This window comes from Pimephales promelas, chromosome 9 (genome assembly GCF_988280905.1).
Source record: "Pimephales promelas chromosome 9, fPimPro1.hap1.1, whole genome shotgun sequence".
NCBI classification, from domain to species: Eukaryota; Metazoa; Chordata; class Actinopteri; order Cypriniformes; family Leuciscidae; genus Pimephales; species Pimephales promelas.
The window spans coordinates 20,569,072-20,593,462 of NC_142777.1; the positions used below are offsets into that span (position 1 = coordinate 20,569,072).

At 39.0% G+C, this 24,391-nt stretch overlaps 1 protein-coding gene across 1 annotated transcript in view; it reads right to left on the minus strand.

Moving 5' to 3' along the window:
• sorbs2b (sorbin and SH3 domain containing 2b) overlaps window positions 1-24,391 on the minus strand; it is a 53,371-nt gene that overhangs the window by 13,230 nt on the left and 15,750 nt on the right. The window contains 16 exon segments of the mRNA XM_039648910.2: window positions 582-2,114; window positions 2,457-2,635; window positions 2,804-2,847; window positions 4,548-4,604; window positions 5,620-5,703; window positions 6,415-6,529; window positions 6,649-6,862; window positions 7,211-7,282; window positions 9,173-9,239; window positions 11,063-11,211; window positions 12,812-12,953; window positions 14,053-14,388; window positions 15,977-16,252; window positions 16,975-17,102; window positions 17,299-17,325; window positions 22,474-22,569. Coding sequence (XP_039504844.2) covers window positions 582-2,114; window positions 2,457-2,635; window positions 2,804-2,847; window positions 4,548-4,604; window positions 5,620-5,703; window positions 6,415-6,529; window positions 6,649-6,862; window positions 7,211-7,282; window positions 9,173-9,239; window positions 11,063-11,211; window positions 12,812-12,953; window positions 14,053-14,388; window positions 15,977-16,252; window positions 16,975-17,102; window positions 17,299-17,325; window positions 22,474-22,569 — 3,519 coding nt within the window.

A 24,391-nucleotide genomic window follows, 5' to 3' on the forward strand; every position in this document is an offset into this window, starting at 1 on the left:
GTTACATTTCTTTTGTGGCAAGCCCACACACAAAGTAGTGTTCCTCTAGTGTTTTGATTCCCAGACAATGCATTAACCTAATAAAATGTATACCTTAAATGCATAAAAGCATCTCAAATACAGACGAATGGAGTAGGAAAATAAATTTAAAGAATTGTTTGGGGGAAAAAATCTAATAATCTGATAAAATGAGAAAATAAACGATTAGATGAAGCAGAGGATGTGGGAGTGAGTCATGCTCTCTGGTGCTCCTTGCAACATAATGATTCCTTTCACTAAACCAGGGGTGTCCAATCCTACTTCTGGATGGCCACTGTCCTGCAGAGTTTAGCTCCAATTAAACACCTGAATCTGCTCATCAAGGTCTTCAGGCTTACCTGAATCTTCCATGCAGATGTGTTGGGGCAAGTTGGAGCTAAACTCCGCATAATGTTGGCCCTCCAGGAGCAGGTTGGGACATCACTGCCCTAAGCAAGCACATTAACAAACACAGGTGGAACGATGCAATGGTGGAGGTGCAGAACTCAAACACAGGGGACGAAGGGTATTTAGGAAATCAGAGATGGATGAGTAGAGTCCACCTTGATAGCAGAATTCAGAGTTGCGGTTCATCTGGTTGTTGTTGCTGTCTATATGGTTGTGACAGGCACTATGGGACAGGTGTGAGTACTTGGGTTGGTGAGTGTCCTGGCTGGGCATGCCATCAGGCTGTGAGTGGTAAGAGCGAAGTTGAATTGTAGGGCTGCCTCTCCCAAGCACGTGCAGAGAGGAATTCCTCTCAGGAATGTCGGGAAGCAACTCTACCAGCAACCTATGGAGGATGGTGTTGTCCGGCAGGCTACCCCTGCATTTCTCAGTGCGGATGTGGTCGTAGATGTCTTTTAGGGCAGAATCTAGAGCATCATACATGCAGATCTTGGAGTTTGGTATTCGGGAAAAACTCAAAGGTGACAGGTTCTTCCGGCGGAAAGGCACTGGGCTGACCAGGAAGGCAAGCTTGCTGAGGCCAAACTCGGATTCCTCTACGCGCAAATGTTGCCTCCGGTCCTGCTTGGCCCTCTCGTGCTTGATCATAGTGGTGAACCGCGTGTAGGAAGCCGGGCAGCGGCCCTTGCAGGAGCTCACAAGCTGCCTGTGATAATGATGCTGGTGCCCCGATCCGCAGAAGCTCTCTGAGGAGGCAAATGAACACAGGTCGAACTCCCTCTCGCTGCAGAAGGATGAGCCCTCAATCTGGATGAAGTCACTAAGATCAGACACTACAGCATCGTGTTCACTGTCTGAGTAGTTGTTCTGCATGGCAGAGTTTTGTAATTGGTCACTGGTGACTTGGATGTGGATTGGCACATGGGTGTTTATCTTGGAGGGTTGAGGCCGTCCTTCAGGGGGATCCCTGGCCGGTGGTTCTTCATCCAGTAATGACTCAATAGAGAGGCTGCGCTTGGGGCTGCTGATCCTCCTAAAAGAACTCCTGATCAGGCACTCATCTCCAAGATTTGGCATGGATTTGGATTTCTGGATCAGACTCTCATATTCAGAAATCCTGTTGTGCACCATGTTCCTAGGCACTGCTTCGTTACAGCCCTTGATGCCAGTGCATCTGTCCTTACGCTGTTCGCTCTCATACTTATGGATCCTAGCTTTCACAGAGCAGATCACGGTAGAGTTTATCAGTTCTTGCCGGTTGATGTGATGCATCTTCTTGTAGAGTTTAAGGAAACCTGGTGCATCGTGGGCTGAGCGGTGCCCGATCTTCTCCCTAAGATCCTCAGACTCTCTGACGTCATTGCATTGTGATGCCTCTACTTCCCCATTGTGCAACAATGAACCGATGCTTTCTGAACGGGCTTTCCCTTTATTTTCCTTTCCCTCGGACAGGAGATCGTCACAACTCCAGGATTTGAGCTTAGACGTGGTCTCCTCTGTGATCATCCAGTCTTCTGGGATCTCTTGGGCTCTTTTCCAGCCTTCAGGGAGGCTGGAGAACCCATCTGAGAAAGCTGAGTCAGCCACAAAACTGTCCTCATTTTGCTCTTTGTTTTGATATGTGGATTCTGAGGTAGCATGGTTTTGACCATTTAAATGTGCTGTGTGCATATAGCTCACATTCCCACCTTAGATATCCACCACAAGCAGCATGGTAAAAAAAGAGACATGAGAAGACATTAAAAGGTAATTGATCTATGGGAGAGACAGTTAAGGAAGTTTATAAAATAACCTGGAAGAAAACTGGAAAGAAATTTTGGATAAAGAAGAAGCAATTGATATGCTACACTACACTGGGGCAAGATTGTACACACTAAATAATTCATTGAACTTTATTCATGCAAAGGGAAAGTCATTTAAAATTCTGCTTGTGCTGTAAGGAGCAAAATGAATACTGTCAGTGAACCTTCCCCTGTTGCTTATTCTCTCAATAAGGTGAATGAAAGTTTCACTGTTTGTCTGAGGTCTACCTTTAGTCCTGGTGGCGGCAGGGGAACTGGGGCTGGTGAGGGGATTCCTCTGAGTGCTGCTGCTCTTTGGCAACTCTGGTGATCTCATAGACGTTAGTGTTGTGCCCACGCTGCTCTGAACCCTGAGCTGAGTTGTTGCAGGTTCAGATTTCCTTCTCCTCTTATTATCATTTGCAGAGCTGCAGAATCAGTGTCCGTGAAGTAAAAGAGTAAAATTGCTGCTAAAGGATTTTCTAAACATTTTAAAAATCATTTTAAAAAATCTATTAAATTAAATGTATAGATTTTTGTGACAAATACAGTATGTCCAAATTTTTTGGGAGGTTATTGATACACAGTAAACCTACCTTGATGGCCTATCAAGGCCTGTTGATGGCTGATAAAGGGAGGTCTGAAACAGATGAAGAAGAAAGAGCAGGATGAGTTCTTCATTTAACGTCCACACTTACGTTACAGCAGGTTCCTTGATACCTAGAGCTCTCCAAACCAATCTCTACCAATGGTTAAAAACAGTGAAACTTCTTATGTTTGGATACGGTGACAAGGGGCTGTCCTTCGAAAAGCCCAGCAATTCCCAGGACGGCTATTCGCATTAGATCACTTACAAGGGTTTCTATGTCGAACAAAGCAGGGAATTCCTTATACGCATGGCTGGAGTAGATAATCATCTTCCTGTTTGCTGAAGCTCTGAGCAGTGTTATCTGGAACAGCTCTTCAGAACAGCAGCAGACGCCCCTTGCGTTTTTTTAACCCTCTTTAAAAGTAGCCCAAGCATGCAGTACCAGGAATGTCTCCACAGAGTGACACATTTACAACTAGTCAACATAAATACAGCTCCGAGTGACTGAAACCACACTACACGGCTTCAAATTTGACTGCTCTGTGACCATTTTTAGCAATTCTTTGTTTGTATTTACAGCATTCCTCAAACCATAACTGTTACTACAACAACATCTAAGTTATATTGTTTCCTTACAGTGGTCAGTAGAAATTCACATTTTTAAAAACAGTCATTAGAGATTTTAGGGCAAATTCACAGATGCACCACTTTTGCATGTGATAGTTGCGTCTTCTACCCAGTTCAGTTCAACCCTTATTCATAATTAATTTCTCCAGTTGACAGCCAGCAAACTATATTTACAATGACAAAAAAAAAAGCCCCTGACTGAAACGGCAGGATATGTAAAATGATACTGTACAGGGCAAGTCCATAGATCCTTCACCTACTACAAACACATGGACAAAATCGACAGATGAGAGCCAGGAGGAAATGCTCGTGTCTCATTATAAGTAAACAATGGAATAAGAGAAAAAAAATGTTATTGTGACAAAAAAAAAAGAAAAAAAGAAGAAGAAGCTGGCATGGCTGTAGATGCAGAACACATGTCCTGCACTTTCACCAGCCATTACTTTTAAAAACAGCAGCATTTTCACTTAAATAATGATCAGAGATGTTCACCAGAATGATCTTAAAACAAATTTACCATGCCATCCTAATATGCAGCCAACTGTTTATTTAATCAAAATTATAAAATGACGTGAGCTGTATCCCAATTTGTGTACTTATGCACTATTCTATGCCGTTTTGCAGTACTTGTAAGTAGTGTCCAAAAAGCTACTAAAAATGACCCTGTAATACAGGCAAAAGGCATAAGTTTTATATAACAGTCACTCTTGTAAAGAAATAGTTTTAAAGTATGCCTGTCTTAATACAAATTTGATATCCACATTATTATTATTATTTTAAATCAAATGCACATTATTTATGTATATCAGAGTGATGAGAGTTATGGCAAAGGAAAACACTCGTTTTGTGAGAAGCAGGGGGTTGCAAATTAAATTAATTACTCTGAAGGTGATTACCAGAATGACCCAAAATAATAGCTTATAATAGTCAAATAGTGTATTGCTCCACTTGAAACAATGGGCTTATTGTATAACCGAAGTTAAGTGATGTTAGGTTGGGTGAGGTTGGCATTAGCCTATTTTGATTAATCTCAATCTCTCTCTCTCTCTTAATGAATCAGTCAGTTAGTCAAAAGTTAATCACTCAATCACTTATTGAATCGGATTCATTCATTCATTCATTACCTCTGCGCAGAATCGAGGTGCGCTTTCTGGATTGTAATCAAGACGTTTTTTGGGAGGCTTCACCCACAGGTGGGATAGAGGAGGGGAGGAGCAGAGAAACAGTGACATAACAAGGGAGAAAGTAAAGTCACATGACTGATGAGATTGAATGACAATGTGACGACCACAAAATGAAGTTGCACATATGCAACAAAAACACTACTGCATTACATCTGCTTTTACATTTTCACAACCTATAGCACGCCAAGCCCAAGACTACAGAACTACACACACCTTGCACAAAGAGTAAGACAAAAGTGAAACATCTAGTTTGTAAATCCAGCCAGGAGTAAAAGTCATGCAATAATAGTAAAATTAATTCCACAACAGATTTTAAAATCACTAAGCATGAGTTTAATGTGCATAAAAAACAAGAAATCAAAGCCTTAAAGTCGGCGTGAAACGGAAGTTGAGATTGTCGTTTTTTCCTTGTCGTGACGTATATCCAAGTGAAACGGCTTCTGAGATTAGAAAAAAAAAATGTAGGGCAGGGCTTGATTTCATCCTTCGGGAATTGATTGGATCGTTGGAGGTTGAGCGTTGCAAACAATTTGAATGCGATTCTCTGAGAGGCGGTGCACCGATAGCCACACCCTCATCGGCTCTGGCTGCACCCTTTCGCCGTTCCACGTGACCAAAAGACAGCGAGGTCATTTCGATGGGGGAGGGAAGGGTAATGTATTTGAATAAAGATTATTTCAAGGGTACATGAATTTTAAAAAAAATAATGAAGTGCATCGATAAATCATTTATAACAAACACTACAATATTACATATAAAAAAGAAGATTTTTCAAATTTGATTTCATGCCGACTTTAAATGCAAAGACTAAAATGCTGTTAAGAGTAAGCGAGGCTTGTTATCAAACCCCATCGTACGTGTTACAGCATCCGGAATTGTCGGGTCATTCCAACCAGTTATTTCAGACATGACCATCACGGGATGACGGCATGTGCAGCATGTATCTGACCTTTCCGACCCCACACCAATCACAAGCGGCATGCTCGCAGCACCAAACCAAAGCCACACTTACCGGCCGCCCAAACTCCAGTTCAGCAAAGAACTTATACCATGGCTCATTCTCTAAATCTAAGTCCTCAGGTCTTAAGTTACTTGTCTGGTGTTGAGAATGAAAGCAAATGGGAGAGGAAGATGAAAGGAAGAGATGAACTGAGGTGTGTGACAATCAGATGTAAAATGAAAAAATGTCTTCACCCAGTAGAGGGCAGCAGCACATAACAAGTGCTCACTGGACAAGGACAAACTGCTCCAACTGGAGCAAATTGGTTTCTCTAACCTTATTACTGACCTTGACCACATTACGCTCTAATGGACTTGCAATTTATGTGTTCTATTGAGTGACTCTACAAAAGCTTGCTGAAGCACTTTCGCTCGATTAGGACAAACGTTTGTGATTCTTTTAACATATACAGGAAGCTCATCATTTCACTACTGTCGCCATGTATATTCACAATACAATTTCATTAATATATAAGAACAACTCAGTTCAGTCAATCAGGATATGGTGCATCATGCCTGAAGCGCCGCTGACACTGTGGATTCTCCGATTGATAGTATTTCATTACTTGCGTCTGGTTTACAATCTGTCTATACTCATTAAGTCACGGGACATTAATTCTAAGATCAATATGTTTGTGCTTTCAAAAACTAAACTGAAATTGAAAAACTGCCTCATAAACCTTGACTCATAAATGCTAACGTCAAACAAAGCATAAATAATTAATGTATTTAGCTCACTTCATTCAATCTGGGCCTTTTTCATGCAAAAATTCTAGCATATTAACATTGAAAAACCATTGATTATTACCGTTCTTTCTTGCTCTAGAATAGAGGATTTCCCCGGCTCATAGTCAAAAATACTCCTCGGCTCTGCTCTGTATTTCCGTGTGTCAACCTTTCTATCAGGAGGTCCCCACTCATTCCTGGGAGACGTGCAGAGAAAAACAAATATTGCCAGTAAGTATTGCTGTAAGATGCATGATCAAATCTTTTTCAAATATGAAAGTCCTTAAAAAAAGTTTGCCTGAAAAATGTTTCTTACATGTCAGGTGTGCTCCTGCCTCTCTGTGGTGCCTCCCTTTCACTGGATCTCTGCTGTGTGGCTGCTGATATGGGCAGAGGAGAAGGAAGAGAAGAGGCAGCAGGTACCCTGAAACCGTATACGCCATTATCAGAGACACTCTTGGTGATGGGCCGGTAGGTGTCGGTTTTAGGTGCAGGATGGGCCTGAACAGCATTAGGGGCAGCATGCTTATCTAAAAAGAAATAACAATATATATATACAATATATATCAGTATGGTTAGTTTCAAAAAGCAGTATAATAATAATAATATATATATATATATATATATATATATATATATATAATCTGTATATATATCTATATAATCAGAACAGAAATGTATTTTTATTGAAATTACAAAATAATTTATTACAACATAAATTTATTATAACATTATTACAACATATTGTTACTGTTTTTGAAACAATAAAATGATAATAACGTAATTATACGTATTGCAACTGGTTTATACTAGTATTTTTTTAAATATATTTTTGGCAATAATATGTTTGCTTTACTGTAGTTAAAGAGAAGAGAAACCTTGTTTTGAAATAGTTGTACCAGTACTTGTAACAGGGTCTGTGGCAGTACGGGATCCAGACCACTCTTTCTCTGTGAAAACAATACATTATCAATCCTTCTACCAAAACATGTTACCCTTGTTCAACATGGTAAGCCTATTATGTGTGTTTATATTTTCGACCAAGCGGGATGGTTTTCGCAGGAAATTGTACACATGCTTCACTCGCCTTTTTCTCAATAGAGAAAAGTTCCCCCGGCCACTTTGACACATGTATGATGAGGGAGTGACCGAGGTTAGTTCTTACAACGAGCGAGAAAGGTTGACATGGAGCAGCTAAATCTCGAACGTTCGGGAGTCAGCCATTTAAAAAAAAAATACAGAACAGAGGAGAGTCTTCTGGCAAAAAGAAAACGCGACAGAGTCCTTTAAACTTAAAGGGTTAGTTTATCCAAAAAATTAAAATGAAAATTATGTCATTAATGACTCACCCTCATGTTGTTCCAAGCCCGTAAGACCTCCGTTCATCTTTGGAACACAGTTTAAGATATTTAAGATTTAGTCAGAGAGTTTTCTGTCCCACAAATGTATGTACGGTATACTGTCCTTGTCCAGAAAGGAAATAAAGACATCATCAAAGTAGTCCATATGACATCAGTGGGTTAGTTTGAATGTTTTGAAGCATCGAAAATAAATTTTGGTCCAAAAATAACAAAAACTACAACTTTATTCAACATTGTATTTCCTTTATGGACAAGGACAGCTTATCGTACACACATTTTGACAATGAACTTGGTAAAGAAAGCTCTTGGACTAAATCTAAAATATCTTAAACTGTGTTCCGAAGATGAACGGAGGTCTTACAGGCTTGAACGACATGAGGGTGAGTCATTATATGACATAATTTTCATTTTTGGGTGAACTAACCCTTTAAGTCTCATTAGCAGTATGTGGGATCAAGATAATAAAAAAACATAATAAGACACAAAAAAGGCAAACCGTCTGACAGTCCATTACTAGTAATGAACACACTTGTAATCCTCAACCTGCTGAGCAAAGCTCTGTTGTTGTCACTCCTCATTAGATGGCCCTATGTTGCACCTTTCTCTCTCTCTCTCTCAAAAAAGAAAAACTATCCGTTTAGCAGACAGGTCTTTTATCTGACACAATTAAGGGGGTCATGAACTGCATTTTTTTTATCTTATAATGTTTTATGATTTTTACAAATTGTCATAATTTAGAAATAAAGGCCATTTTCTTCCTTGATTTTAGCCCTCTGATTTGAATGCTCTGTTGGAAGGGGTGTGTCTGCTGTGAGACTTCACTGTAAAAGCCCACTGCTCTGATTGGCTAATATCTTTGCATATGAAATAAGTATGAAATGAGGAACTCTCTCAAAAACTTTCATCATATTTAACAGTTCAAACATGATGTAAATAGGAGTGTGGGCAGCATCATTGATTATAATGGGAATTTTGGCGAGAGTCCAGGATTGGCTTGGTTTTAATAAAATCTGTTTTTAGACTAAGTGCTGAAAAATTATGTTTTTATAGAACAATGATCTCTTAATGTCAAAAATCAAGGAATATGCCAACAAATTCATGACAACAATTTAAATCAAAATAGCAATGAGACGAGTGTTCTGTATACCCCTTATAAAACAAAATAGTATCTGCTTATGTCACGTACAGTGTAAAATGATATATTTTAAATGTACACAATAACACAATCTTTAATCCTGTTTAGTTTGCAAAAAAATCTTTCAATTTCTATGTTGCATAAATGCTCTAAGAATAGATTTTAAAAAAATGTGTAATAAAATAGGTTAGAATGTCAATGTATGATTAGAACATTCCTTCTAATTACCACATAATAGGCTTGTTCTGATTAGGGCTTTTTGAGACTTCTTTATTTACATTTATAGGACATGCAAGGTAAGTTTTAAAGTAAAATGAAGGTAAATACACAAGATCCAGTCTTACCTGATTTAGGCACCACATGAATCTGTTTGAACATGGTCTTGTACCAATCTTTTGGCCTGTCAACAGTCTAAAACAATACACAAACAAACATTTTAGATTGCAGGCATTCCTAGTTCTTACAGATTAAGATTCCACGGTCCAAATGCATAGTTTAGAAAACAAATAGCAACCCGAATGTGCTCCATGACCTTGAGTCCTATAAAAATGATGATGCAACTGGCCTCTCTATGTTAAGCTGAGAGAGACACATCACTGTCTGCTGGTCCATCAATGATGCTGAGCACAGCTGCCCCGGCTTCCCTGGGGCTAAATAAAACTCAGTGTGGGAAAATGCAATTTAGAGCACAAATCAAAACAGCCAGTCCCATGTGACCGATTGAAGATTAATCCTGGAATTAACAATTACAGGTATGCACTTCCTACAATTTCCCCAGAGCCAATAAAGAGACAGACAAGTTTTATTAAAATGAATACTAGGCTTTTAGGCAAACATGTTTAAAATATTATTTCACATTAAAACTTTCTTATAAACTTTACCATGCATTTATCATATACTGTATGTGCTACTTTTCAAATGCCGTATTATAGATTACAGATTTGTATTGTTGTGCCCTTCTACCAGACCCAAATGTCAATTATAACTATGAAAAAAATTATGAATATATTAACAGAAAATTATCTATTTTCTATTGAAATTAACCTGATGAAATAAATGATACAAAAATTTCTATTTGAAATGCATTTATTTTATGCAAAGTATACTTACATATTTATGAACTAAAAATAAATACCCTGCAATTTTACTTTTGGTATACTAAATGATATACTTAAAGTTATTAATGCACTGGTCTTTAGTTATCCGTAAGTAGTGCTGAGGTCCAACTAAAGATAAACTTTATGTACCGGTATATTTGATTGCGCAAAAGTGGAACAATTGCAAGTATACTTTAGGTACACTTTCAATATCTTGCCTTTAAAGATTGACATTATACAGAGGTCATACCATCCTTATGAATAATTATATTAAAACATATTTTAGGCTTAATATTACGAAATGTGTTTTGTGCAATAAAGAAGTACTCTGAAAAAAGTTTAATTATAATATTTATATCAGTAAGTCTGATGTTTTAGTAAATATGTTAATGGATTTGTAGTATACTTAGTATGAAATAAAAATATATTTATATAAATACATTTTGGCATAGGTTTTTTCACTAGGGTATTTTATTCAATTTATAATTATCATTCAAGAACAGAATATTTTTACAGTGCATTATCTGCAATTAAAGTGTAATTTTGTAAAATAATTAATTAAATAAATAAATAAAGGCCATCACATGCTTTAAAAGATAATACATTATTTGAGATGTGATAGAAATTACATTGTGGTGGAAATGTTCATAACTTTTATAGAGAAATGACAAAAATATCAGAAGTCCAGAAAGCCAAGATACCCATTAATGCCCACAGTTGGAGAAAAACCCATACACAGCTTTAATAATTTTAAGAATATTTTATACCTCAACAAGGATTATACTGTATCTATTCTAAGATACACAGCATAATATGGGAATACACTTTATTTCTCATTAGTGTATTAGTAGTGGACTGTTAGGTTAGAGCTAGGTGTTAGGGTTCAGGTTAGTAGAACAGTTTATTTTTTGTTATTTTATATTAGTTGTAAAATTACTTATGGTAGGATGTCTGTTGAGGAACCATCAAAATAAAGTGTTAGCAGATATTAAGCAGACAGTCTACTACTACTCTAACGAGAGATAGATGACGTGTTGTTGCAAAGGTACTTGTAATTAGTAGAAAGTGGGCCATCAAAATAAAGTGTTACCAAATATGGAAACAAAAGATTAACATCCCAGAATAGCATTAACTCACCGTCCGTATGGCAATGGGAATCCCGGACTCATCCACAGGACCGATGCCAGTATATTGCGGAGCTTTCCCTGTTGTTTCTTTCCTGTCAGTATGTGGTGCTCGTGCAGGAGGATCCACGTTGCCGTAGATTGGGGTGCTAGACTCAGAGGCTGATGGGTGGAAGATAGGGTCAAGTTGGGGTGAGTGAGTTTTTAGTAATTCCCATGGAACGAACCAACATTCCCATGTTCGTAACTGTGAAATACAGCCAGATCAGGGATGCAGTGCATACTGTTATTCCAAATCAGGAGAAAGAATCCATAAATATGTTGATTCCAGTATTTCAGCATAGAATATTAAACATAGAATAGAAAGCAGCTCTAAACACAGTCCGACATGTACAGGCATCCAGACTGAAGCCTTTTTGGGAAAAAAACAGCTAAATGCGCTCTGCAAAACAAAGGCCAGCCCCGACGAATGCAGACGCTCTAATCCTCGAATACGAATACAGTCTCAGCTCCTCCCTCACCCCAACCGCTCCGTCGCTCAGATTTGAGCTTAATCCCCAGTATTTGCCACTTGGGATTAGAGAGATCGCAGCAGCACGCTCAGAGCAGACCAGTCCAGATACGCTTAGTGTCACACGGCCAGTAAACACCGCTACAGTCAGGTCACGCTTTCTTACTCATTAGTACTTCATTAGAGCCTGACACATCAACATATTCTTTTTACAGCTGTACTACAATACTTATGAGATACACTTGGCGGTACAGGTGTTACCAGGACAGGAATTATTTAAACATCAACAACAGCCATAATGGAATATATGTATTTTTACGGTTCTTTGATTAATTATCAGAGCCATGTTCACAAATTATGCTATTTATTAGGGCTGGGTATCAACAAAGATGTCCTGATTCACAAACTCACAAACTGTGGATTCAATTTAGGTTCACTTCAGGGTTTATTTTAGTTATAATGTTCATTTGACTAACATTAGAAATACATTGTCTCTCTGTTTAATTACACAGGTCAGTGTTTCAGACTGATTAAAACTAGTAATGATTTTTACTAAACTTAAAAAAAACTACTATACTAGGAATCAGCCATAACAAAACATATATAGGAATATACTTGAAGATAAAAATATGATATAATACATTTCCATGTACTGCATTCCATATATTCCATGTATTTTTCAATATAACACTTATCTAATCTAACCTAACTAACTATCATTAGAGTATTAGTAGACTCTGCTTAATATCTGCTAAACAATTTGTTTTGATGGTCCCCAACAGTTATTCTACTGACTATAAGTAACTTTGCAAATGCATGCCAACTTATGTGAATATAACTCTAACTACCCCAAAATGCCCACTAATCCTCAACTAATACTCTCATGAGAATTAGTTGACAAGTGAATGGTCAACAGAATGTCTAAAGGGGACCATCAAAATAAAGTGAAACCTGCTGCAATATACTGTATGCATGAACCATGTATGGCTACACATTGATACATATAAAATAAGAGTCAGCTTATGAGAGTCATTTGTTCATGATTTAGACTGCTCTGGTCACAGTTGGTCACAAACTGACCAATAACTTAGCTATCACTATTAGGGAGAAAATGTTTCAGATTGTATACATTTTATATGGTTATATAACCTGTGGCTGTGGTTAAATTAGCAACAAACTGAGATGCATTTTACCAGTTTCTTTGTTTTTACAAATGATGAAATCATATTACTGAATAACTACAGTACTCACCAGTGGTTCTAACGTGCTGCATGGCTGTGATACTAGGACTCAGTGAAGGAGGAGGGGGGTATGTTGAGGGAGAGAAGGGTCTTTGGAGGTGACTACGAGGACTTGCTGGCACAGTCAGACCCCCGTTCACAGTCATCTGGCCCTGTAGAACACAACACAGAGACATTGATATTTGAACAACCTTTAGGCATAATAAATTACATTGAAATCGAACTATTATGCTACAGATGACATCTGTTAGCCTTAATAAAATTGACAGAGGATAAAGAACAGAACAAGGAAAACAAAACCACCAAAGACTAGTAAATGTAGCAGACAAAATACAGTGCCCACAATCAGGGAAGATATTCGGGGAGGGACCATGTTCTCCCAAACCTAAAATCTTTGACAAAGACAAAGTGTGAGAAAGACAAACTGAGCATTGACACAACATCAAGACAATCTGTATTGTAAAATGTGTTAGTGACGATCCTTGAGACCACTGATGCAGAGTTGATGTGAATCTAGAGGAGAGGTGAGGTTAGTATTTTTATAATCCCACAGAAAAAAAATGCTGAAACCACTAAATGTGAACTTAGTGAAAATGTGGTGTTTGTTAAACTAGCCCCTAAAATTAGAAACAATCGACAAGTTTGTACAGAGCAAGTAGAAATGAGCTAAAGGACTTTTCAAAGGGATAAGAGAGGGGAAAAGAACAGAAAATTATTAGAAAAAGGTGAGACAGAAACAATAAATATTGTTAAAAAGGTTTGGGTTGCCAATTTTCCCCCCTGAAGTCTCAAGGAAATGCTCACCAAGTCTGGTAATCTATTTGATTAGAAATGCAGTAAAAAATACCATTTAAAATCACTGTTTTATATTGTAATATATTTTTAGGCAAAGCTAAAATTTCAGCATCCAGTCTTAAGTGTCACATGATCTTTCAGAAATCATTCTAATATGCTGATTTCAGGCTCAATAACCATTTATCAATGCTGAAAAAAGTAATGCTTCTTAATTTTTATGAAAACTGAGATACATCTCTTTCAGGATTCTTTGATGAGTAGAAAGTTCAAAGCAGTTATATGAAATAATAAAGACATTTATAATGTTACAAAAGATTTCAGTCACTTTTTCAACTTCCTTGCACCCTTGCTATAGTAAAAAAGTAAAAATGGAAGTAGGAATACTTATAGAAACTGACAAAGAAAGAAACAGTAAGACAGACATGACAGAGTTTTGAACTGCCGGTGAATAGTTACATTAGTGGTGCTAGCTGCAGGGAAGTGTAACCACATGTTGTCTGAGACCGCACTCATCTGGCTGAGGGTTGGAGAAGGGGTACGAGAGCCACCCTCTGGGCTAAGTCCACACGCCCTCAATTCTTCCAGCACTGCTGTGGATGCTTCACTCTGAGTGCGGGAAGAGCAGCGGCTCTGCCCCAGTCGAGGCTCCGAGCTGGGAGAAGGGGTCTCTCGGTGAAGGTCAGGTGCTCTGGAGCTGATGAAATCGAGGGAGAATCTGAGCCGATTAGGGGGTGAGTGTGAGATCAGTGCTGGTCCAGGATAGGTTTGTTTAAGGAGGACTGGTACCTCAGGCTGAATGACAGAGAGGAGAGTGGCACAGATGAGACTCAGCAGTGAGAGATGAAGTGATTTGATGCAGCGAATGGCTGTGCGTTAGAGAGGATGGAGGGGTTACAGATCAAAATGTTATTCAAATGTTGCATTAAAGCATAAGGCTAAAAGAAGTTCAAAACTTGAAGATCACAATGAGGTGACAACCAATTCTAAGCTTTTAAAGTCACATACAGTATGTATTGCAAAAAATATGTACATATTTACATAAAATATATAACAAAACATTGAAATGCCATGAAAAAATGTCATATTCACATTGTTTGTATGAATCACAGGGAACACATTGCATAATCAAATTACTTTTTTCAAGTAACTAGTAAAGTAACGCATTACCTTTAACTTTACAAAATATTGTCTTACTTTTGGAAATAGGCTCATTTTACAACTTCCTCAGAGTTAAACATTTGGGTTTTACCATTTTCGAATGTATTCAGCCAATTTTTTTTTTTATATTTAGAAGAATATCAGTAACCAGACAGTTTCTGGTCTCATTGACTTCCATAGTATCCTACTATGGAAGTCAATGAGACCAGAAACTGTCTGGTTACTGATATTCTTCTAAATATCAGAAAATTGGCTGAATACATTCGAAAACGGTAAAACCCAAATTTTTAACTCTGGGGGAGTGGTAAAATGAGCCTATTTCCAAAAAAAAAAAAAGTGGAGTATCCCTTTAATGAGTTACTTTTTAAATTAGTAGCGCAAATTATTGGCCGACACCTCTTTTGTCCCAATGTTAAAAGAAATCTAGAGTAAGTGCAGATGTGTTGTGTGCACTCTGTGTAAACATGATGGATATTGCAATTCTAGACTTAATTTGAGCATTTCATCTTGCATAAAAATAGATTCAGTATTCCACAAAATGAATAAAAACAGCGCAAATGCAAACTGAGAAAATTATGCAACCCTGCTATAATTAAATAAGTTAACTTACACAAATATACTTTATGTATTTAAATTAACTTTATTTATTGTCTTTGCTGCTGCCCTTTGATGCTTCAATTAAACCATACTAATAAGCAAAATGACTTCAGTTAAACATCACATTTGTTTAATTTTTTATTGCTGAAGTAAGAGCGTTGAATTGTCTTCTCCTGCATCCTATTCATCTGTGATTCAGAATGATTTACAGCTGAAAGGTTTGTCTGAGCTGTGCCCTACTGTACAGGTGTGAATTTGCATTTCCTTCATTTCACTTGTGGTGTAAAAAGGACCTTTATGTTTGCCAAATATAGAAAAAAAATGTAAAATAAAAAATCAGTTACTTTTTTAGGGACTAACACAATATTGTAACACATTACTTTTAAAAGTAACTTATATGTATATCAAAAAATATAAATAATACATTTTGATCAAAAATACAGTAATATTGTGAAATCGTATTCAATTTAAAATAAACTTCTTTATGATTTGAATGAACCTGAATGTTCTTCAGCAAAATGGGGAAACTGCATTAGTTATGTTTGCTAAAACACAGCATGGCATAGAGCAGGGTGTTATTACTGTAAGCTAATGGATATGTGATTATGAAATCCGTGACTTATACCACTGGAGGGGCTGCAGATGGCAGTGGAGCGCAGGGGCGTGAGTGGATATCCGGGAGGTCCATCCTTTTAGGAGGGGTAGGGGGTCTCAAAGACAGTGCCTGTGTGCGACGTCCGGATATCTGTGGCATAGGGTTAATGCGAATGGAGAGGGAAGCTACGTGTCTCTCCAACTCCCTAGATAAAGGGTGCATGTAGGACTGCCCTGCTTGTGACGAGCATGAGATTTGGTCCTCTGTGGACAACAGTCTGTGGGAATGGACACTATGCTCTTGTGCCTGATTAAGGGGGATAGGATATTAGAGCACAGGTCAGAGACTGTTGTTCTGTGGTGATTCTCTCATTAAATAAGGATGTGGTTGCCTTAGAAAATAATCTCTCTGAGATAAACAGTTAATTGTTATAGTGAGGACATGTATAAGGCGGTACAATTCTGCTGTTTACCATCAGCAGGGCACAACTTGTGTGACAATGAGAAAAAAACATTACACATACAGAGGATATTGGATTAAATAATATTATAAATCATAAATTCTCTGTAGCTGGATAGATAGATAGATAGATAGATAGATAGATAGATAGATAGATAGATAGATAGATAGATAGATAGATAGATAGATAGATAGATAGATAGATAGATAGATAGATAGATAGATAGATAGATAGATAGATAGATAGATAGATAGATAGATAGATAGATAGATAGATAGATAGATAGATGGATAGATAGATAGATGGATAGATGGATGGATAGATGGATAGATGGATAGATAGCTGGATAGCTGGATAGATTGATAGATGGATAGATGGATGGATGTACATAGTGTTTAGTGTTCAAACTGAGCAGTACACTAGAAAAGGGTGTGACCGGTACAGTTAAAAATGTCAATAATAAAACCTGTCAAATGGTCTTCCACAGGGGTTTCCTGTGGAAGGAAAACCTCCAGCGACAGAAAGGATAAGAAAAACAAATGAGTGAAGTAAACACAGCAGTACATACTGGCGTGGGAGACTTTTTATCCTGAAAGTTGGGCCTGACACTTCTGTAGCCTTTAGCTGCCAAAGAGGAAGAGCACAGGTCACCATTTCTCAGACCATCGTTGGTGCTGCTACTGGGCCTCCACAAATCTAACAGGAGACAAACAAAACCCTTAAAAAACACTTATAATATTTATACAAAATATTTCACCACAGAATGCCACTATTGACCAGTAAAAGAGAGTAATATGAGAAAGCTGAGCAGTAACAGTTACATTGTTTTACAAAGCATATGTACTTGTTTGTAAAAATAATACAGTAAATAAATAAAATAAAGGCTGCTTACCTGAATCGGTGGATTGTGATTCAGAGTCTATGCACAGGTGAAATTGAGATAAGAGAACTTTTGTTAAACACTAGCAAGAGATCTACTTTTCACAGTGAAATGAGGTACACTCTTAGGGCCTAATTTACTAATAGCTGGTGCCAGTGCAAATCCTCTTTTGGTGTTAAAAAACTACTGTCAGGATTTACTAAAGACATGCAGTGAAAAATATGTTCTGAAAAGGCGTGGACATGGTTATTGTTGCGGCCAGTGTTGTGCAAGTTACTTCCAAACTGTAATATATTAGGTATTACTTGTTACTGTTATTTAAAAGTAATTCATTACCTTACAATATTACTGTCTCAGAATTGTAATGCGTTACATTACTCATGCATTACTTTTGAGTTACTTTCACCAAAATAACTAAGTAGAACTTAACTTTTGGGCTGTAACGATATGCAATATGAAACCGAAATCGCGATTCGCCACACGACTCAGATCCACGAACCTACAGAATCGCGACACACCTCTTCCAACTCCCAGCATTATTCTCCTTACCGTCCAGATCCAATGCTGCCTTATCTTTAAATTAGGCTATTAGTATTATTTGAAGTTAACATTATAAAATACGTAGACCTACACCACAAAACTAGTTGAGGATAAATTATTTAAAATTGGGGAAGTCCAGCATTATGGACATGACATTTGCAGTCAAAACTTGAAATAAAAATTCTCAGAAAATACATGTATTGAAACGTATAGTATAGGCTACTTCCTTAAAGGACTCCAGACATTAGACAAATATCAGTCTATGTTTTATTTTTTAAAATTAGGGAAAAGACACACATTCATGCGTGACAAAAAAAATAGGAGGCAAAATCGATTTTTTGTAATTCTGTTAATTACACTGCGCAAATCGGATGAGGAAGGGTTGGCTCTCCAGTCTCCATAGAACTTAAAATATTCATTTTATTTTAGTTTTCGTGTTCGCATTTATGAGGAAAAAACAATGTTACAGACGCGACCGCTCTGAACTGGCACTAAAAGACTGCTTTAAAATTTTCACATAGTCTGTTGCCTTTAAGAAGTAAAAGCAGACAACACACTGTAATACAACTGTAATACAAGCCTCACTGAACATGTAACGAGTAAAATATTACTGAAAATTGATTAGTAATGCCTTACACTACTGCGTTACAGCAAAAAGTAATATGTTACTGTAATGTATTACTTTTGTAATGCATTACTCCCAACACTGGTTGCGGCTGACCTTATTGTATTATGCATTTGTAGAAGTTTCACTGGTATTTGCGCCAAAAAAAAAAAGCAGGACTTAAACCAGATGCTAATTTGCGCTGCTCTTGATAGATTACGTTGGTCATTATGAAAATGATGCGGTGCATCTGTGTTCTTTAATTTGTGTCATCAGTAGTTCACATGCAGAACTTTCCACTACCATCTGCGTCTTTTTGGAATTGTTAAGTTAAGTAAATCTGGCCCTTAAACATAAAAGTTCTTTATTGGCATTCATGGTTTCATGAAGAACATTTAACATTCATGGAAACTCCAAACGTCCTCTGAACTAATGTACAAAAAATGGTTCTTTAGATTATTAAAATGTTATTTACACCTAGAAAATTATTGTTCTTTTAAGACCTGCTCACTGAAAGGTTCTTTGGGAAACCCAAAATGGTTATTTATGGCATTGCTGTGAAACCCCGCTTTTGGAATCTTTATTTTAAAGAATATATTCACTCATTACTTATTCATGTTTTTAGAGGACTCATGTGGCTCTATAGTGCGCAAATGTCATTCGTAATTTATTTCAGATGATTCCAGCAGATGAATGTAAGAGAGGAAAATATATGGACAGCATGAAGAAAGAATGAAAGGCGAAGTGGGAAAGTTTTACAAATGAAGGAGGTTTTCCCTTAACATCTGGCAGTCGATTACCACTTCTGCAAACTAATTTCAGAATGGCTCTTTTAAAACACACACTTTAGTCTTAAATAAACACTTCATAAAAGTCAAAACTATTCATTTGTTCCTTTTTCAGTCGCTCACATTCGACGTGACGTCGACGTGACAACGTAATTGGGATCACTTAAGGGAGCCCTATCAACTTCGGGTGTCTACAGAACGAGCCAATGAACGTTGGCGGGTACAAGCACTCATTGTCTTTCGCTTCGGAGCCGAGCTTTCGTTTTGACTCTGAGTTTTCTGCAGACTGCTGCATTGTTGAAGACTGCTTAAAGGAAATACAGTGCTGGTGTGAAGGCGCGATCAGCAGTGGGCGCGAGCATTACAGCTCATAACAGCTGTTTTCACAGCATTGCTTGTGTATGTGTGTGTGTCTGTATTTGTCGGTCACGGTGGGAGTTCCTCTCGGAAGTATGTACCCCGATTACACCGCTTCAGCACTGAGAGAGTAATTTTTTCTTTTTTTTTCAACTAAAAGAGCAACACAAGTGTGACCCTGCGTCCTTTTTAGGATGTCATTCCACTTGTGCGTTTCTGGATGCAAGACTTGCTTACCTCGAAGGAGGTGCAGTCCCCTCGCCTATGCCCTGATCTAGTGTCCATTCTGGACCTGAAAATGGACCTACTTCGGTGCATGGTCAGGGTTATCTGATGATTACCGTGCAGGCTTCCCCGCCGAGGCAATCTCCTTGGGTCCCTAATGCCTCACAAGCGCTGCTGCCGTTGGAGCCTGCAAAGGAACGTGCAAGGTCCTTCTCATGGACGACAAGCCGTGTTCTTTGGAGTTCCACCTGATGACCAGATGTCTATCATAGCATCGGAGGGGGAGCTTCAGTCCTCTGGAGATGAAGATTCAGCTGCGTTACCCCCTTCGGGGAGTGTACCATTGCCTGAGTCTGATCCAGATTGGGCGGCTATGCTTTCCCGGGCCACCGAGAAGGTCGGGCTTGTGTGGAAACATCCACCATGTCTTGGTTGGATGATTGGTTTCGAGGGCTGGTTCTCAGTGTGCTTCCCGGTCCCATTCTTTCCGAAAGTGCATGAGAAGCTTACTAGGACGTGGATGGCGCCGTATAGTGCCAGAAGCCGTCCTAGTGGCTTCTCCCTCCTCACCCCCCTAGACGGCGGAGCAGCTAAGGGGTATGTGGATGTCCCACTGGTGGAGCATGCTGTCGTGATGCAACTATGTCTGGCATCCACTTCCTCCTGGCGGGGCAATCCACACCTCCCGTTCAAAGCATGTAAGTTTTGGTCCGGTCTCACGGCGAAGGCTTACGGAGCCTGTGGACAGGCTGCTTCCACCCTCCATGCCATGGCGCTTCTGCAGGCCCACCAGGCCCTGGCGCTCATGGACATGAATGAGGGGGGTTCTGACCCAGAGCTCCTCCAGGAGCTCCGTGTGGCAACTGACTTCGCTCCCCGAGTGACGAAAGAAACACCATGTTCAGTCGGTCAGGTGATGTCCACCTTGCTGGTCCAGGGCCAGACAGAGGCCATAAGACACATCCTGCCCCAGCGGACAGCTGCTGCTCTCACCCGTTTGCTGGCCACAGACCCAACATCCGCTCGTCACCGAGGTCGACCTCCTGTGGCGTCCTCCACTCCCGCTAAGCCTCAGCAGCAGCAGCCACCATTCAGGCCTCAGCGTGGAGCAGTCTGCAGGAAGTCGACCACGCCCATCCAGGCTGCTGCCAAACCAGGAGGCAAGCGCAAGTGCAAACGACCCTGAGATGGGCGACCCAGAGGTGGACCAAGTTGCTCTTCAGGAGGTGGTGAAGGCACCACTCCTTCCCCCAGTGGAGGGCCGGACGGAGAATCAAGAGAATTACGGGCCAGCGGTACCCACATTTTCAACAAAAGAGCAATTTCTGAAACCTCTGGGTCCCAAGGGGGCGCACTTGCTGGTCGACAACGCTATGCCTTGTCACCCTCAAGCGACAGCTAACACATTCGCAAGGTTTTATAGCCTACATGTTAAGGCGGTTTCTTCCTGTGTACTCGATTCAACCAGCCGGTAACATCAAAGTTCCCGCTCTAGTGTCGGCTTAATACACCACTACCCACCACGGAGAGGATACGTGCGCTTTTTGCTCCAGTCGAGTTCCCCACTTCGGCAGTCAGACGTTGCGGAGCGTCTGATGCCAGGCCTAGTGCTCGTATGCTTGTGTAACTTGTGCTAAGCTGGGTTCCATAAGTGGTGATCCCTGCGGCGATCCCATATGAGTACTCTTCCACGACCAGCTCCCTGCGGTGAGCCTGTGTCTTTCCCTTGGCAGACTCAACTCTGCCATCACTGTCTGGTGTAGCCTCCCCCTTCTTAGGCTGGAGCCACCCCAGTGGCATTCTATATGTTGCACAGCTTTTACCAGCCAGTCCATATCTGTATCATCCATGTTACCTCCCTTCGGGCAGGATGTGGCTTCCGCAGGAAAGGCACGCTTTCCCAATTACGTCATCAGGTCGACGTCACGTCTACCGTTCCCTCCTTCAGGGAACGAGGGATACATTAGTAACCGAGAGGATTTCTTTTGTGTACAATGTAACATAAAAACCATTGCAGTGCTACATGAATAGCGGTCTAACTCTGTCCTGAATGGCATGTGTTTGTTTCTCGCTGTCTAATTAAACAATGGAGAATATGCGTGTGTGAGGTCATAGTCAGTGAGACTGCTCAAACAAAAAGGGTCACCCCCGGAGGAAACTGTGCCGAGAGGAGACGGGAGAAAAAGCCTGAAGTATACAATTGTTGCCATGGAAGTGCACAACTATGGCAACAATCTGGTCACAGCTTTTTCCCTTTAAGCGAAGGAAAGGAGAGCTCCAGCTCTTGAACAGTCCTTAACTGCAAGCACACGTTTGAGATGACGAGCAAGGGTAATAGAGAAAAAGAAAGACAGCCAGGGAGGGAGGTTGTGGTAGGACATAAGATGTAGCAGGATAAAACACAGATGTTGAATGAGTGACGTTGAGTGCAGTGAAGAGGAATTCCTGCTCACAGTGTCTAAGTAAACACACCGTCACATTTAACACAAGCAGAGTAAATACTCCACTGCTAACATACTGTATAATGCTTATGACTAACAAGCAAACATGAACCATTCGTTGGCAAATATTAAAATTTGAATGACCTAGTTTTCAATGCATTAATGTAGTTTTATGGCAATATGATCTATGAAGCTCTATGAGTGTAATCTGTTTCCTGTACGGATATGATACCTGTGAGCGTGCATAGGTTTGGTGAGCTCTGGATTCTCTTCATGGGGGTTAGAGTGAGTAAAAGCGTGGCGCTTTTGCGGATCTGTCCTCCACTGTCTGTGAAAAGTGCAGTAGCACATGCAAACACAAATGCACATGCATCAATACTGCTGCATGGCAAGATGACTGTGACTTACAGCAAGCAGGGTAATGTGAAACATGACCTTAGCAACACAACAATATACATTTCCAAAATAATTTAAGTGCAAGGTGGATTAATGTATCTGTGACGCTTATGTTTGGTTTACAGTATCTACATGTTGAATGGCTGGTTGAGCTGTGCTCTGACTGACTAAATGTTTTTAACTGCTGCTTTTCAGTGTCTTTGTACAGGGTTCCCGCACCTTTTGACCTAAGAATTTCCATGAGTTTTCCATGACTCCCTTACCATTTCCATTTTCCAGTCATTAAAAGCATGTGGTTTAAAACAAAGCACAAAAATGTACAGTATATTGTATTGGCCATAGAAATTCATATAACTGTTCAGCACCTGGAAATCATACTTTTAAAATGTACTGACATTTTTCCCGGATTTCTCTGGTTTTACCTTTTACTGCTTTGTCAACACTGTGTATAAGCAAATACAAACCACTCAAAAGTTTGGGGTCAGTAAGATTTTTTTTTTTAAATTATTTTATTTATTTATTTTTAAGAAAAGTAACAGTAACTAAAAAACATTTACAGTGTTACAAAAAAAAATCATATATTTTAAATAAATGAAAATAGATTTATAAATAGATTGATATTTATAGATTGATAAATGTTCTTTTGAACTATTCATCAAAGAATCCTGAAAAAAGTGTGTCATAGTTTCCACACAAATATTAAGCAGCTTTCAATCTTATAATATTCAATATTAAACTGTTTTCAACATTGATGATAATGAGAAATGTTTTGTAGCAGCAAATACGCATATTAGAATGATTTCTTAAGGGTTATGTGACACTGTGAAGATTATATTAAAATAGACAGTAACATTGGCTTTAAAATTGTAATAATCTAACCACAAACATTCGAACAGTAGAGTATATAGTAGTGTATTAAACAGTGTATTAAACACCATAACATATAATATATAGCAACAATTTTATATTGTGCATTAGCCTCAAAGTGAAAGTTCACCTAAAAATGAAAATTCCGTCATCGTTTAGTCACCCTCAAGCTGTTCTAAACATGTATGAGTTTATTTGTTCTGCAAGAAGATATTTTGAAGAATGTTGGTAACCAAATAGTTTCTGCTCCCAATTGACTTCCATAGTATTTTTTTTCCATACTATGGAAGTCAATGGGGACCAGCATCATTCTGTTTGGTTACCAACTTCTTACTAAATATTTTATTTTGTGTTCAGCACAAGAAATAAATTCATACAGGTTTGGAACAACAAAAGGGTAAGTAAATGATGACATTTTTGGGTGAACTATCCCTTTAAGTGTTTTTTAAGAAGTCTGACATCCAAGGTTGGCACAACCGAATCAGAACCTAAAACTGAGGACATAAATCTTGCAGATTGTCAGGCTGTCAATGTTGGCACTGCCAGATGTAGCCTGATGGGTTTCCTCTTTCCTGACTGCTATACCTCTGGATGTCAAAAATGCATTTTGCATGCCAGACTCTAAAAAGACAGTGTTCTCAGACAAGTCAGCCAAGAAAAAAGAACACCCCCCAGCACAGCTTTTCCCAGAATCCCTGAGATGAATACAAAATCACAAGCTCTACCAAACAAAAACAAGTCCTGTTGGGTCTGTGTGAATGGAAAGGCACATTTTCACTCCATTCTGACTCATAACACTTTATTAGAGTCTATTTTGTGTAAATTGTTCACTGTATTAATTATTTGAAAACGTTGTTGTGGCTGGTAGGCAGTGTTCCCTCTCCTTT